At 32.1% G+C, this 14099-nt stretch overlaps 2 protein-coding genes across 2 annotated transcripts; one reads left to right on the top strand and one right to left on the bottom strand.

The window, feature by feature from the left end:
- Nucleotides 1–516: 516 nt before the first annotated feature.
- Nucleotides 517–5413, bottom strand: LOC109604952 (phospholipase B1, membrane-associated). Its single transcript, XM_020021502.2, has 7 exons — nucleotides 5098–5413; nucleotides 2771–2997; nucleotides 2502–2718; nucleotides 2228–2454; nucleotides 2015–2174; nucleotides 979–1287; nucleotides 517–708 (listed from the first exon to the last, which is right to left on the bottom strand). The coding sequence occupies exons 2-7, from the start codon at nucleotides 2939–2941 to the stop codon at nucleotides 575–577; spliced, it is 1218 nt and encodes a 405-aa protein (XP_019877061.1). The 5' UTR covers nucleotides 2942–2997; nucleotides 5098–5413; the 3' UTR covers nucleotides 517–574.
- A 3538-nt stretch (nucleotides 5414–8951) lies between these two features.
- Nucleotides 8952–14025, top strand: LOC109608116 (calcitonin receptor-like). Its single transcript, XM_020024546.2, is given in 9 exon segments — nucleotides 8952–9163; nucleotides 11983–12036; nucleotides 12092–12283; nucleotides 12342–12519; nucleotides 12569–12679; nucleotides 12730–13212; nucleotides 13265–13472; nucleotides 13588–13774; nucleotides 13825–14025. Coding segments are annotated over 9 exon segments (1641 nt in total). The 5' UTR covers nucleotides 8952–9079; the 3' UTR covers nucleotides 13969–14025.
- The last annotated feature ends 74 nt before the right edge of the window (nucleotides 14026–14099 follow it).

The raw sequence follows: 14099 nt of genomic DNA on the forward strand, positions 1-14099 counted from the left end.
TTTTGTAACTTTAAATGGATCACGATGTATATTTTCCATTCCCTAGACATAAAATGAAAATTAATATCAATACACATAAGAAAATATGAAAGTTTACCATTTAATTCTATTTTCCTAAAAAATACGTGCTGTTACATTGAAAATAATAAATTTATTGACTTTTTAAGATACATTTATATGACTCATATACCAATCGAAAAGCGTTTACCCTGACTGAATTATGAGAGAGACATCATTTACGACAGAGACAAAAAATCTGTAGATTGTCCCGTAGTGGGAGATTTTTACTGTCTCTGTTGTGCATGATGTTTCTCTCAAGATTCAGTCGGAGTAAACATTTTTCCATCGATATATGGTCATGTCTTAAGAAATAATACAATTTATATTCAATAACATGTATAGTGTTGCATTTAAATAAACAGTGACATTAACTTAATGTTCAACCGGATAGCATTATAAAAGAGCCGCAATCAAAATTTGAAATCATCCATTAGTAAATAAAACACGAATAAAATATACATTTAACTTTTTATTATTTCTAAATTTTTTATGAATAAATTAAATCAGTCTTTAATTAATTACTATTGCGCCGTGTGAAAATATACGGATGTTTCTTCGTTGGACAATTAAATTTGGTCAATAAAGCTGATCCGTCAGTGCTTTTCTTACCAAACGGTTCCATCAGATTGTTCCATAAATCGTTCGCAACTAAAACAAGAGAATTTTAAAGAAAAAATAAATCCTAATTGTCTTTACAGGTAAAGTTCTGAACCAACTTTTACCCAATAAACCTTCTCTGTTTCTTCACTGATGCAATCTTATCTAACATGGACATTTAAACGATAAAAATTAAGGATTGGGCAACGCAGCAAGAACGAGTAAACAAAATGACTATTACTTTGAACACGACAATCGCTCGTCCACACATATTTTGCAAGACACCGCGAAAAATTAAATGATAGGCGGATAACCACTTACAGCGTGCGTTTCCCTTCTGGCTCAAATGGAAACAATCCTCGGACAAGAACGAGTAATCAATATCTCCCGAAGACGTTCTCGGAAATGTGTAGTTCAATGTGTACATCAACGGAACAACGGTGAACTCATTTGTGTCGAATTCACTTTCGTTCGACACCTCGATGTCCGCAAGTTGCCATCGACGCATGAATTCGAAGTACTGTTCGCGATTGTTTCGATATGTACTTCCGATTAGGCATGGACAAGATGCGAGATGGGTCAATTCGCACACTTCCGGTTTTTTGTCCATTTGTGTTAGGATTTTTAAATCTGCGAACAAACCAGGTCAAATTTTTAATTAGTCAATTCAGGTTTCAGTTTAATTTCGCCTAAATGTAGGCAACCAAGATTACACATGTATTCCTAGTTTGTGACTATTTTAATACATAAGTAAACTCGATCAACAAATTAATCGGATATTTATTTTTTTCATTTTATAATGTGTCTACAGGAATGCAGCCTCGAGTACAATAACCTTCTCTAAATATGTCCTGAGCCTTTTGGATTCGATAGAGGCATTTCATGATTTCACCCCAAAACATGACACCATGGAACCATTGGGAACAGCGAGTCCTGGCTGTGTACCACTTTTTATCCAGACTCCAATTTGACTGTCATCAGTCAAGAATATTTGACCAAGAGGCAAAAGCTAATTTATGTAGCCTAATAATGACTCTGAAGGCTGGTAACAGTTATTCACCTATTTTTGACAACCATTTGCACTATGTACTTGTCTTGGCTGGAATTTGACACTATTGGATATCCAGTTGGAGGTTTCGTTTCTCTCAATCTTTCAACAATTTGCTATTTTTAATTGCGTCTTAATATTTTTGACATAAAAACAGTTAAAGATTATATTTAAACCAGTAAATTCATTATTTACAGAGTGGTGTTAGACTTTTGAAATAGAGTTTGACATATTTTTCTAGAAACACTCGTATCCAGTTAATTTGGCGGTCGAGTAATAATAGTAATAATTAGCAAAAGTTCTACTTACGAGGTGGAGGAATAACATTAACAATAGTTCTCGGCAAATTATCCCGTAACAACCTTAAAACAGTTCTTAATTCGTCCTTATGCCTCTTTAAAGTACTTTCCAAATCAGAATAACACATTTCCGAACAAAAATCATTATCGCCAATCATAAAGGTGATCATCTAAAATATTTTTCAAATATTAAACGATCAGTCCAAATATATATATTTTTTACTTTCCAGTCTTTTTGTAAATTGACCCTTTTATCGTTCTTGATCCGAGTTATAAGGACCTTGGCCATGTAGGGCATGTTTTTGGAAACGGCCCCGCCTTCGGCCACGTTAAATTGGGACGCCCTTTCAATGGTAAGCGAAGTGTTGTAAGAATAACCGATTAGCTTGGGGTTGAACACTTTCAACACGTTCGGGAGGGTGAAAAACGTCCTCCAATTTTCCTCACCACCTACAAAATCAATTATCAGTAATTCCACTTATAAATTGTGGTATTACCTATGCTAAATGATTTGCCGCGATTCTCAATGGCGATTCCCATCAAATTGGTGGCCGAGAGTCCAAAGCCGGCCGTCAAACTGTCACCCATGGCGCCTATAACATCAATATCACCAGGCCTCAATTTGTGGACCGAACGAGGAACCGTTTTGCTTCTGTAGCCAACGGTGGGATCGCACGGGAACGGTTTGGATTCAGGGACGACATCCTGCAACTTCTGAAAACCAACAACGGTAGTTGTTTTCTAACATTATTCCGGATTAAATTACTTTTCTGTTGGTGAGCATCCTGAAAACTCGAGGACTCTGGACGTCCATCCTCCGTCTTCCTAAGGAGTTCAGTTTGAAGGACCTCAACAGTCCGACGAAACCGTCGAGGAAGGATCGTTCTTCGGCGGCAAGACAAACGGCAACAACACAAACGAGAATTACAATCTTCATTTTGATCGTTCAGTTTTATATTCCATTCACGGCTAACCTTCGCCACTCCGATGAATCTGCAACACATTTTAATTGATAAAATTTAATGTTTTGTTATTTTTTAGAGACGCATCGGGTATATTTCCTTATTCGACCCATGAATATTTATTTCACATCGCTTTTAACGCTTTGCTGTACAGAATGTTTAATTGTTTTTTATCTCGACACAATTACCCATTTATTATTAATCATGAATAAGTTATTTTATCTAGTTCTTAAGATCGATCAGATATTGTCATTTACATTTACAAAAAATAACGTTAATAATAAAATTTTGTATAACGAGCTTTATTTCCTTATTCTTGATATAAATATTAAATTTACAATGTATTGATCGTTCCTCATGGAATTCTTAATTGAATTATTTTTTATCTTAACAAATTATAATTTAAACCGCTCAAGAATTCTAATTGTAAACAATTATTTAAAATATATCTTTTAAGGTCAATTGTCATTTAAATATTTTAAAAATTTCATATATAATTCGTTTAGAATTGACCAATATAATATAGTACCTAATGAATTAATAATTACTGCACAATTTTATCCTTAATTTTTTGTATTAAGTGTAGTAATAATTATTACTCAGAATACAGTTATAACGGATGGAAACTTGTGTACATATGTAATTTTTAATAGTTTTTCTTATTTTGGCAGACTAATTTGTTCGTCCTTCACTTTGACATAAGTATAACTGCTGTTTTATGTCTCATAATTACAATTATTGTTAAAATATTACTAATTGTTTCTATGATGTTTAAGAAAGTTAGAGTAAAAATTAAAGTATCAAAATTTTCCTAATTACTTTTTAATCAAAAAAATAAAATTAACGATATTAGTTTTAAGATTGAATATATTTTTATGCGATTTAAATGTGTTTTTTAAATTTTTATTTTGGTTAAATACGACAAAAATTAATTTATTGTGAAAGGAAACGAGTTTGTATGTCTGAAATATGTAGAGTAAATTTAAAATATATTCAAGGCTTTAACAAATACGCATTTAATCCTTTAAATTTTTAATAAAAAAAGACTATTTTTTATTAAATTATACATTTAAAAATTTACTACGTATAATAAAATATATAACACCGGTCAAATCAATAAAATATATAAATTATATAAACTTCATAAGTTAATAAGTTTATAATTTAACGAGAAGTATGTATTTTATTTAACGAGAAGTATGTATTTAGATGTCTCTAAAATGGGTGGTCAATATTTTGGACCCAGTTAAAACACGTCCAATAATGAAGTAAATCTAATTAAAATAAATATTTTTTTTCTAAAGTTTCTCCTGAAAAAAATACAATCCTTCAAACTCAAATTTCAAAAATTATTTTTTTCTCATGTTTCCATAACCTTCGGTTTAAAATTGCTATGTAATTGTATTAAAATACATATTATCATTAATTCAATTTAATAAATTTTTTCCATAATGATGCAGTAGGGTAGATTCAATTTTCAATTTTAAAAAAGGTGTTTTTGATTAATTTTACTTGACACAGTTGTTTTTGGAATATTTCAGTTTTAAAGTTTATTTCAATTTTCTTCAAATATTAAATCTGAAATATTTCAAAAACGACATTGTCATAACTAACCGAAAACAACTTTGTTTCTAAATTATTCAAAGAATAATAGTTTTAAAAAATATTCTGTGGGGTAAAAAATATGGCGAAAAAAAGAGGTGCAACCCTCAGAATCTACGCTACTATGTTATAATGAAAAAAGTTTGTTACCTTAAGTTATAGACATATAACATATAGTACAATATATACCAAATATAAATATGATTGTGCCGAAGGTACCGAAATATGAGAAAAAACAATTTTTGAAAATTAAATTTGGGGAATGATTTTAGGAGAAAATAGAAAAAAAATAATTAGAATTTCTTCATAATTGAACATGTTCTAACTAATTTTAGAAACACCTTGTATATGTATTTTTATTTTTTTTTATATTTTAAATGAATCAAAATTGTTTACAATTAACAAAAAAAATATACCTAAGATATTTTTTAATTAAAAAAATAAAATAAAATTATCCCATATATCAAAGTAATGCTAAATAAATTATTTGAATAAAAAAGTATATGATAAAATAATATGAGGTACTTACTTGAATATATAATTGGGAGTCGTATCACAGAAAAGAAGGATGTGATGCTCGCATCGGACACGGAGTTTTTGTACGCGTAATCCAAACCACCTATGGTTTAAAACGGAACCTCGACCATTTTCAGTGGCAGGGTGAAGGTCGCACTTCAATTCTGATCATATTTTTACCATCCAATCGAATTCTTAAAGTTTTTTTTATTTGTTTTACCGTTGAGAAATTTATGGAGTCTTTGTTAATAGCACACAACTCGTTTTAAGAACTGGTAGAACTCTTTGTTCTTTATTTTGAATCGACGCACTCAATACTCGTTTTCAAATATATTTTTAAAAATAAACGTGACTATCGAAAATTTATTTCCTGTTGTTGTGAATTCAATAAACAAAATAAACCTTGTACCAATCACATTTAGTTTGTTTGTCTTCATGTCCTGCCTTTACTACTACTTAATAATAGACGTGATGACAAAAGCCTCATTATGTAATAAAAGTAATCCTTGTAGAAAGTAACTATTACCTGCTTTTACACAAAACATAGGACATTTAGGACTTTAAATGATTAACCTTTAAAAAGCTTTAAAGTACTTAAACCGTGTGACGCTTAAACTGAATATTACTTAAGCAAACAGTCCGGTTGGTTTAAAACGATAACAACAAAAATTCAAGATCAATTAACACTTTTTGTACAACAAAATGATTTCATTCTTCAAACACTTATATTCCCTTTTAATTATGATTTCATTGTTCAAACACTGTCAAAGTACAATACATCCTTCATTTAGTTTAAGAACCGATTAATTACTTAACCGAAATTCTTTCCGCATACACATTACAAAATTATAACCTGCTAGACTATCAAATTGTAACCGAATTTTACCTACAGTTATAAATCAATTAGCATCAGCAGAATATACTAATCACATTTTTATTATTATTGTCGCTTCCCAACAATCAATTTTATCAAGCAATTGTGCAATTTGTTTTGACACTGCAAAGTGTTGTTAGTTAGAAAACATGATACAGAGAATGTGTGATTCATAATGAAAAATATACAAATGGGTCGTTGTGGCGTTTTGACAGCGTGACTCGTATTTAATTAGATGATTTACATAGTTTTTAATCCATATCCTGTAACCAGATTTATTTATCGGATAATTATCGACATAATCGTACAAATTTTAATTTGGTTGTATACTGTCAGTTGTGTGAATGTACTGCACAGCAGTGGTCATTATTATAACAATTTCTTAAAATGTTAAATATTCTGGCTACTATTTTATTTAATCTGAACTGTTAAAATAATACAATTAAGTTACTAATGTTGTTTATAGTTTATTGTAAAAACTAATATTTTCTTAATCTATAACATGTTTAAGTAACGTTTAATTTAACATTAAATTGGGATTGTCATCAAATGCATTATTTAACGGCATTGTTAATTCATTGTTTAATATTTCGCTGAACATAAATCGGCCCTTGTGTCCTTTTAAACGATGCAGTGGGCCTACACCAGAAGCAAAGAAGCACTCCCATACCATAATTGAACTACCATCTCGTTTCATTGTGGGTGTAATAACCGTTTTGAGTAGTCTTGTTCCTGTAGGACATTATCAGTAGAGAGCAGAGAAACTATTGATTTATTTAGCTGTAAACTCTTAACGATCTCTACTTATTACTCTTGATTTTCGTAACGCTGAATTACAGCACATGATACAGTTTGAGTATGTTATTAAATATGTTAAGTATAATAACTACTACTGAAAGTATAATGTTCATTAATGAATAAAATTAAATTGACCAGCTACATAGCGGACACAACAATAACAGAAATAATAATTAACATTAGATCTACTTGATCCATTTAATTAGTACAGCTCATATTTTTAACATGTCTTCTTCTATTGTATTGGACTTAATCAAATAGGTACCCATAAACATCTGTTTTGGGTATTATTTATTGATGAAGTGAAAACTTCTTTAGCAGCGTTGGGCACTTTTTGGTAGAGGAAAATCTTATGGGTTCGCGTCACCGACATGCTCGTCCTTTTTTTTTTTGTTAATAAATTCAGACAAAAGAAAAAAGTTGTTCATTTGGTAACCTCGGTTACTGGACCAACAAACTATATGTCTGTCGGCGTTTCAAGAGGTACCCGAAAACTAGTCCTTAAGAATAAAATCCCAGAACTAGGGGGTGACTTACAGCTATACATTTGAAAGCATTTTGAAATCAGATAAAATTTTACTAATGCAGTGGTTTCGTTAAAGGTCTCCAGCTAAGCCGGAAATGAGTTTGACGCTAATATCTATTACTGTTTTGAAAGAGGAGGGTTTATAATATATAATATTCGAAATTTTCAGGATCATCTTTATTTCTGATATAGGTTCAAGGAAAAAATTAGCACTCAATTCTCTTACCATCTGATACCAACGCGCACGCGCAGTGTGCTGTGAGCCTTAGACACTTTTTGGATGGGTGAAATCTCATGCGTTCGCGTCACCGACATGCTTATACCAGTATATCTGTAGCTATACAGTTGACGTATAGTGCTGTGTATATCTTATAAGTGAAATTGAATGGATTTAGTGAAAAATTTATTTAAATATGTCCAATGATCGAAAACTCAGTACTACAAAACATAAAACGACAATCGATGCCGCTTTTACGCGATACTTAGATATATTTCAATCAATCATTTTCATTTCTTACTTTAGTTACCATAAGCCTATTGTATCTTTTTTAGAACAAAATGAAATAATTGAAAGTGTGAGTGTCAATAGATGTGAAAACCAGATTGATGTTGATAAATTTAATTTAAACATTATGAAATTTCAAATTTTAATACTAAAAGTTCTAAGTTTTCACTTTTATCAGCAGTCTCTATAACTGTCAACTTTAAATTTTTTTTAATTAATATTTGGTGAATCCACCTTTCTCTTTTATTACTTCTAAGACTTTTTACTAACGCTCATTCTATTTCGAGGGTGCCTTTTAAGTATACTTTACATTTGTGTCCCTATATGTTTTCATTAGTAAAATTGAACAAGACATTCCATCAGCGTATTTTAATTCTCCTTAAAACATGAGACACCGACTTCTACCTTTACTGTTTCCAGATTTGTGCCAACATAAAATTTTGTATTGCATATATATTTTACGAAGTACATGAATTATTAAACGTTTGTGTTTTATAAAAGTCATTATAAACAGCTTTCCTGAAAATTAAATTCAACAGTCCACACAATATTTGCCCAATTTTCTTCCGTGAAATATCTGAGACTTTAAAAACACACTTTATTAAAATTGTCAATTTCATTGTTTGTATAATAATGAAGGATGCCCTCATTATTTTTAAAATCCTCGTTTATTACTGTACTAAACTCCAAAAAGTCAATACCAATGTAATAAACATTATCTTAATCTGTATCTTCGAAAATACATAAAAAGTACACACATCGAACATAAAGATAAACCTTAATTTCAATAACAATAGTTCAATTTTATCTTACACAGGTAGATACGGAGATAATCAGAATCCAGTCATCGTTTAATATAATGAAAAACCCCGAAAAAAATCCATCGATTGTATGGAAACGTGCAAAGTGGCAACGGTCATACATTTTAATTGCGATTAGTGTTTAATGCGCGTTACAGATAAACCCGGACAAATATTGATTCTGTATTATAAACACGAAATCATTGAAGATGAAAAAATAACGGACACATTCATAAATACGCACAGTTAAAATAAACTGTCTGTCGTTAACCGAAAACAGCGCGCGATATTTTTGTATTTATGTTCCATTAGAATAAAAATAAATAATAATAAAATTTTTTCGTTCTCGTTCCGAAACGGTACGTTATCTACATCTACACATATTAAAGTGATATTTGTATGATCAGTCAACCGGTTTAATTGTTTAGATAATGTATGTAGATGTATTATCATCGTTCTCGTGTTCCGAATTGATATTATTAGATTTAGAACATGAGTAAATTCGAGTGGTGGTCCATACCTTTACTGATTTGTGTTTTGTGCTGTGCATCAAATGGACATGGTCAGGATTTTGCTGTAAGTTTGACAATCTTAATAAATATGTGGGCATTCTCTTAAATACCTGGCCTAACAAAGTATTTTACTTTAGTGTGATGTACTTTTCCTATGTTCAGTAGCTTCAATACCTTGTTTATATTGTGACACATGGAGGTCTTCAAAATAAGCACCCACAACAAACTGCACCCCTTATTGTCGACAAATTTTTTCATGTTTGGAAATGGAAAAAAATCGGATAGCTAAACTTAACTCGATTAAGGGTGTGTCAGGAAGAAATTCTGTGATTTGACCACTACAATAACGAACGTGAGAACTGACAGGTCGTCACTATGAAGCAACACTTATTATAATATGTTCACATAATTACTCACCGTTGATGGCTTTTCCTTTTTGGGAGTAATCAATGAAAATTGTGAATGGTGGATCATGATTTTTCTAAGAAAACTGCCAATGTTTGACACGTCATCCCATTTTTATTATCCTCGGGTGCCTTCGATACATTGTACCTTCATATTAAGTAGCACCAGGTGCTCAATTAGATTGCGGTGGGCGTTTAGCAAGAGATTCGCTCAACTTATTTTATTCTCTTTGAACCAGTAATTGATACTGGTTGATACTGGGTCATTGAGCATTGATTTGTAATTTTACTTTTCTCAGGTTTGTACCACCTTAAATTTTTGTTAAAGAGGAGTACAAATTGGTTTCCAATACTGATAGATACCTCCATGTGTCCTTCATAAATGTATAATTATTCTACTTCATTAACAATTCAACAGTTCCCCTCTTTTAATCTACTGTTTAGACTGTTCTTTTATCTCAAGTTCAAAAATGGTTTAATAATTGTTATAAATTGACGCAAAAATTTGGTTATATTTCGGGAAAAGTAGGTCAAAAATTCAATTAAAACATCGTCACATCTTTTTCATATATAAATTTTTAGTAAAACCTAACACTATCACCACTTCAAACTTGCTTTGTCCTTCTTTGAAGCTGGTTCCCCTCATTTAATCCATCGTTTAGGCTGTTCTTTCATTTCATATGTAAAGTGGTGGATCAATATTAATACTACTTTCTAAGAAAACTTCTTAAAACTTGACCATTATGTGATTAATTCCACCTTCATTTTAATGTTGTACCACCTTATTAAGTGGATCTACAGGTTCCCAAATATATTGAGATCTGAAGTTTAGTCAAGACATTTTCTTAACTAATTTGATTATAATTGAACCAGTGTTTGATACTGGTTGATAGGTGTCATGGAGCATTATCTTGTTGTAATTTTTCTTCTCCAGGTTTATACCAAGTTAAAGAGGTGTGTAAATTGAAATATAAATATCTACTATTGTTTCTTTATGCGTCCTTCACAAATGTTTAATTCGATCAATTCCATCACCAGTTGAGCAATTCCCCACTTTTAATCCATTGTTTAGACTGTGCTTTCGTTTCAAGTGTGAAATGATGGGTTCATGTTTTAATAATTATTATAAATCGAGATGCAAAAATTTCTATATTATTTTGGCGAAACTAGGCAAAACCAGAATTGTTTTCTCCTTCTTTGGTGCTGGTTGCCCTCATTGAATCCATTGTTTAGGCTGTTCTTTCATCTCAAATTTAAAATTACTAATTATTACTACACTAATTACTCAGTGACTTTTGAAGAAAACTCCCACAGGTGCCCAAATATGCATCCTTTACAAATATATTATTGGCCTACTCTACACTTCTTCTAGAATGCTTCACACGTCATCCCATTTTTTTCCTAGGGTGCCTGTTAGGTTTCGATTTTATATTGTACCTTCATATTAAATGCCATCATTTTTGTTAAAGAGGAGTATAAATTGGTTTCCAATACTGATAGATACCTCCATGTGTCTTTCATAAATGTATAATTAATCTACTCCATTAACAGTACAACAGTTCCCCTCTTTTAGACTGTTCTTTTATCTCAAGTGTAAAAATGGTTTAATAATTGTTATAAATTGACGCAAAAATTTGTTTTCGGAAAAACTAGGTCAAAAATTTTGATTAAAACATCGTCACATCTTTTTCATGTAAAAATATTTTAGTAAATATTTAATTTTTTGAAAGGTCTACTGCAAAACCTAGCACCATCACCACTCCAGTGCTTCCGTTTCAAGTGTGAAATGATGGGTCTATGGTTTAATAATTGTTATGAATCGATGCAATAATTCGATATTATTTCGGCGAAACTAGACAAAAAGTTTGATTAAAAGATTGTCAGATCTCTGTTTTTGTTCCTCAACCTATGCACATTTTTTCTGTATACAAATATTTGGTAAATATTTGATGTACACCACTTTTGAAATGCCTCTGACTCTCCAGAATTGTTTTCTCCTTCTTTGGAGCTGGTTCCCCTAATTTAATCCATTGTTTAGGCTGTGCTTTCATCTCAAATTTAAAGTTACTAATTATTACTACAGTGAATTTTCTAAGAAAACTTACATAGGTGCCCAAATATGCATCCTTCACAAATGTATAATTGACCTACTCTATACTTCTTCTAGATTACGCAGTTTTAGTCGTCGATCATCCAAAATCACTTTGTAGATTTATCTGGCGTGTTCAATATATTATTCTTTGAATCTCGTATCACCTAAATTCTGCCACATTTTACTATTATAAACAATGAAGCAGACTCCCCTAGAGTAGAAATCAACTCAATTTTGACATTAGTTGGACTGAGAACTTGATAACCTGAAAAATCTATATACTAAATTTGAGTCACAAATAAAAAAATAACTTTAGTATCTTACAAACCATACCGAATTGGAAATAAGATTAATAATAGGTAAAATTACATTAATGATTTGTTTCAGAAAAAAGGCCAACTTTTCGAAACCAATCCTGTGGAATTATGCCCTGAAACTAGAGTAAGTTCGTCCCTAACCATTAACTAATGAATAACTATACAAATTTCAAATTTAGGATAAGACGAAATGTAATGTAAGAGATCTGAAAGTTCCTAGGAACTACTGGAACTTTGTTTCTGGTTGGTACTGTTATCAGTACACTAATGTCAATAGGTACATTAAAGGAAAAGGCGATTATGATTATGTGAAATTCCTCCCAACAATTTGCCCTCAAATCAGCAACACCGTTATGACTTTACCCATTAGAGTAAGAAACATGTTTCACAAGAAAACTTGAATTACTTAATTACCTAATATTTTTGTAGGTTTTCAACGACACAAATCCCGTAACGTTTGCATTTTTTGATTACACAAATTCCACATCAAGGAACATGTTGAGTAAAATTTTTAAAAACGAGAATGATTTTATGTTGTACCTTAGTTGCAACCAAGTTGCTGATGATTGTTGCAACAAGGAGACGAACGAAACGAATGCTCTTCCATGTAAGTCCAACATTTCCAATAAAATAATTTTAATAACCAACATTTCAAGCTAAGGAATATTGCCCTGTCGTTTTCGACGCTTGGGACTGTTTCCCACAAACGAAGCTCCACGAAGTGGCACACAAAGTATGTTCGCCACAAACCAAACCGACGTGCAGAGGTACCATCTAGATATTCAAATAAATTGTCAATAATCCCCATAATTTTCAGCCTACAGTTCGAAATCGTGCGATTGGAACGCCGCCACCGAAACGGCCGAATGGAAAATCAACACTTCGTATGCAAATTGCGCCATGGCCCACATCTACAACCGAAGACACAAGTTCAACTCCATAACTCTGACGATATCCATTTTTCTGACCCTTCCTGCGGTCGTGGTGTTCCTATCGTTCAGCAATTTCCGGAAGCAAACTCGGATAATCCTGCACAGAAACTTGCTGATAGCCATCGTGATCAGAAGCGTCCTTACCGTCATGTCCAAGGAGTTGATCTTGTTGCATTAGATTGAAAACGACGGTAACGGGGTGATGGATGAGAACAGCGTGGCCTGCAGAGTTTTGACGTTCTTCGAAAACGTTTTCAAGAACGGAATATACGCGTGCATGCTGATCGATGGATTTTACTTACACAAGGTTATCGTCAGGAATTTCGCCAAGGAACCGAAACTTTGGCACTTGATGGCCGCAGTTTTAAGTAAATGTTCCTTTTGACGTGCGGCTGGTTACTTAATTTTAGTTGATTTTAGCTTTGTCATTGGTTCCTTCGTTGATTTGGGCGACGGTTAAAGGGGCAAAAAACTCATCTAACTGTTGGTTGGTGGATACGGACAATGAGCAATGGATAGTGGATGGGTTCAGGATAGCAGTTTTGACCACTAATTTTATACTTTTGATCGATATTATTAGAATCATGTTTACCAAAATGAAACAGGCCAACACCACAAGACAAGCACGGTAATAATCCTTTTTTTATCTAAATTACTATAGTGAGTAGCCATCCATATATTGAAGTAAATAGGTTCTTTTGAACAGTTGCGACTGTTGTCTTTGATAAGATTGTGAATTTTAGGGCGGCATTCAAGGCGACAGTATTCCTGATCCCATTGTTCGGATTACATTTCATCATAACGGCGGATCAAAATATAGTGTACGACGACACGTGCGTTGCAAAAGACGTTTACGAATATTCGAGATACAGCCTGGAAGCTTTGCAGGGAGTCATGGTCGCAATTTTGTTTTGCTACTGCAACAACGAAGTGAGACACGTTACATAAAGAGTTACGTAAAATGAACAGTCGTTTTCTAGGTACATGGGGAGTTAAAGAACGTTTACAGGAAACTGAGGATTCATCTAAGTGAGAGATTCGGAAGGGGCAGCTTCCGTGCGACAAAAATGAGGAGAGACACAACCGCCACTTACGTACCTGAAGTCCGGTCCAGTGTTTTATGATTGTTTTCCTCTGATTTATTGATTAATTTCAATTTTTATATTTATTTGTGAGATTGTATACTTTATGTTGTATGGTTTTATTAATAAAATTATTTTAGCCTTGGAAACTAGTTTTTATTTTAATTTTTGTT

Source organism: Aethina tumida, chromosome 3 (assembly GCF_024364675.1).
Source record: "Aethina tumida isolate Nest 87 chromosome 3, icAetTumi1.1, whole genome shotgun sequence".
Taxonomy (NCBI): domain Eukaryota; kingdom Metazoa; phylum Arthropoda; class Insecta; order Coleoptera; family Nitidulidae; genus Aethina; species Aethina tumida.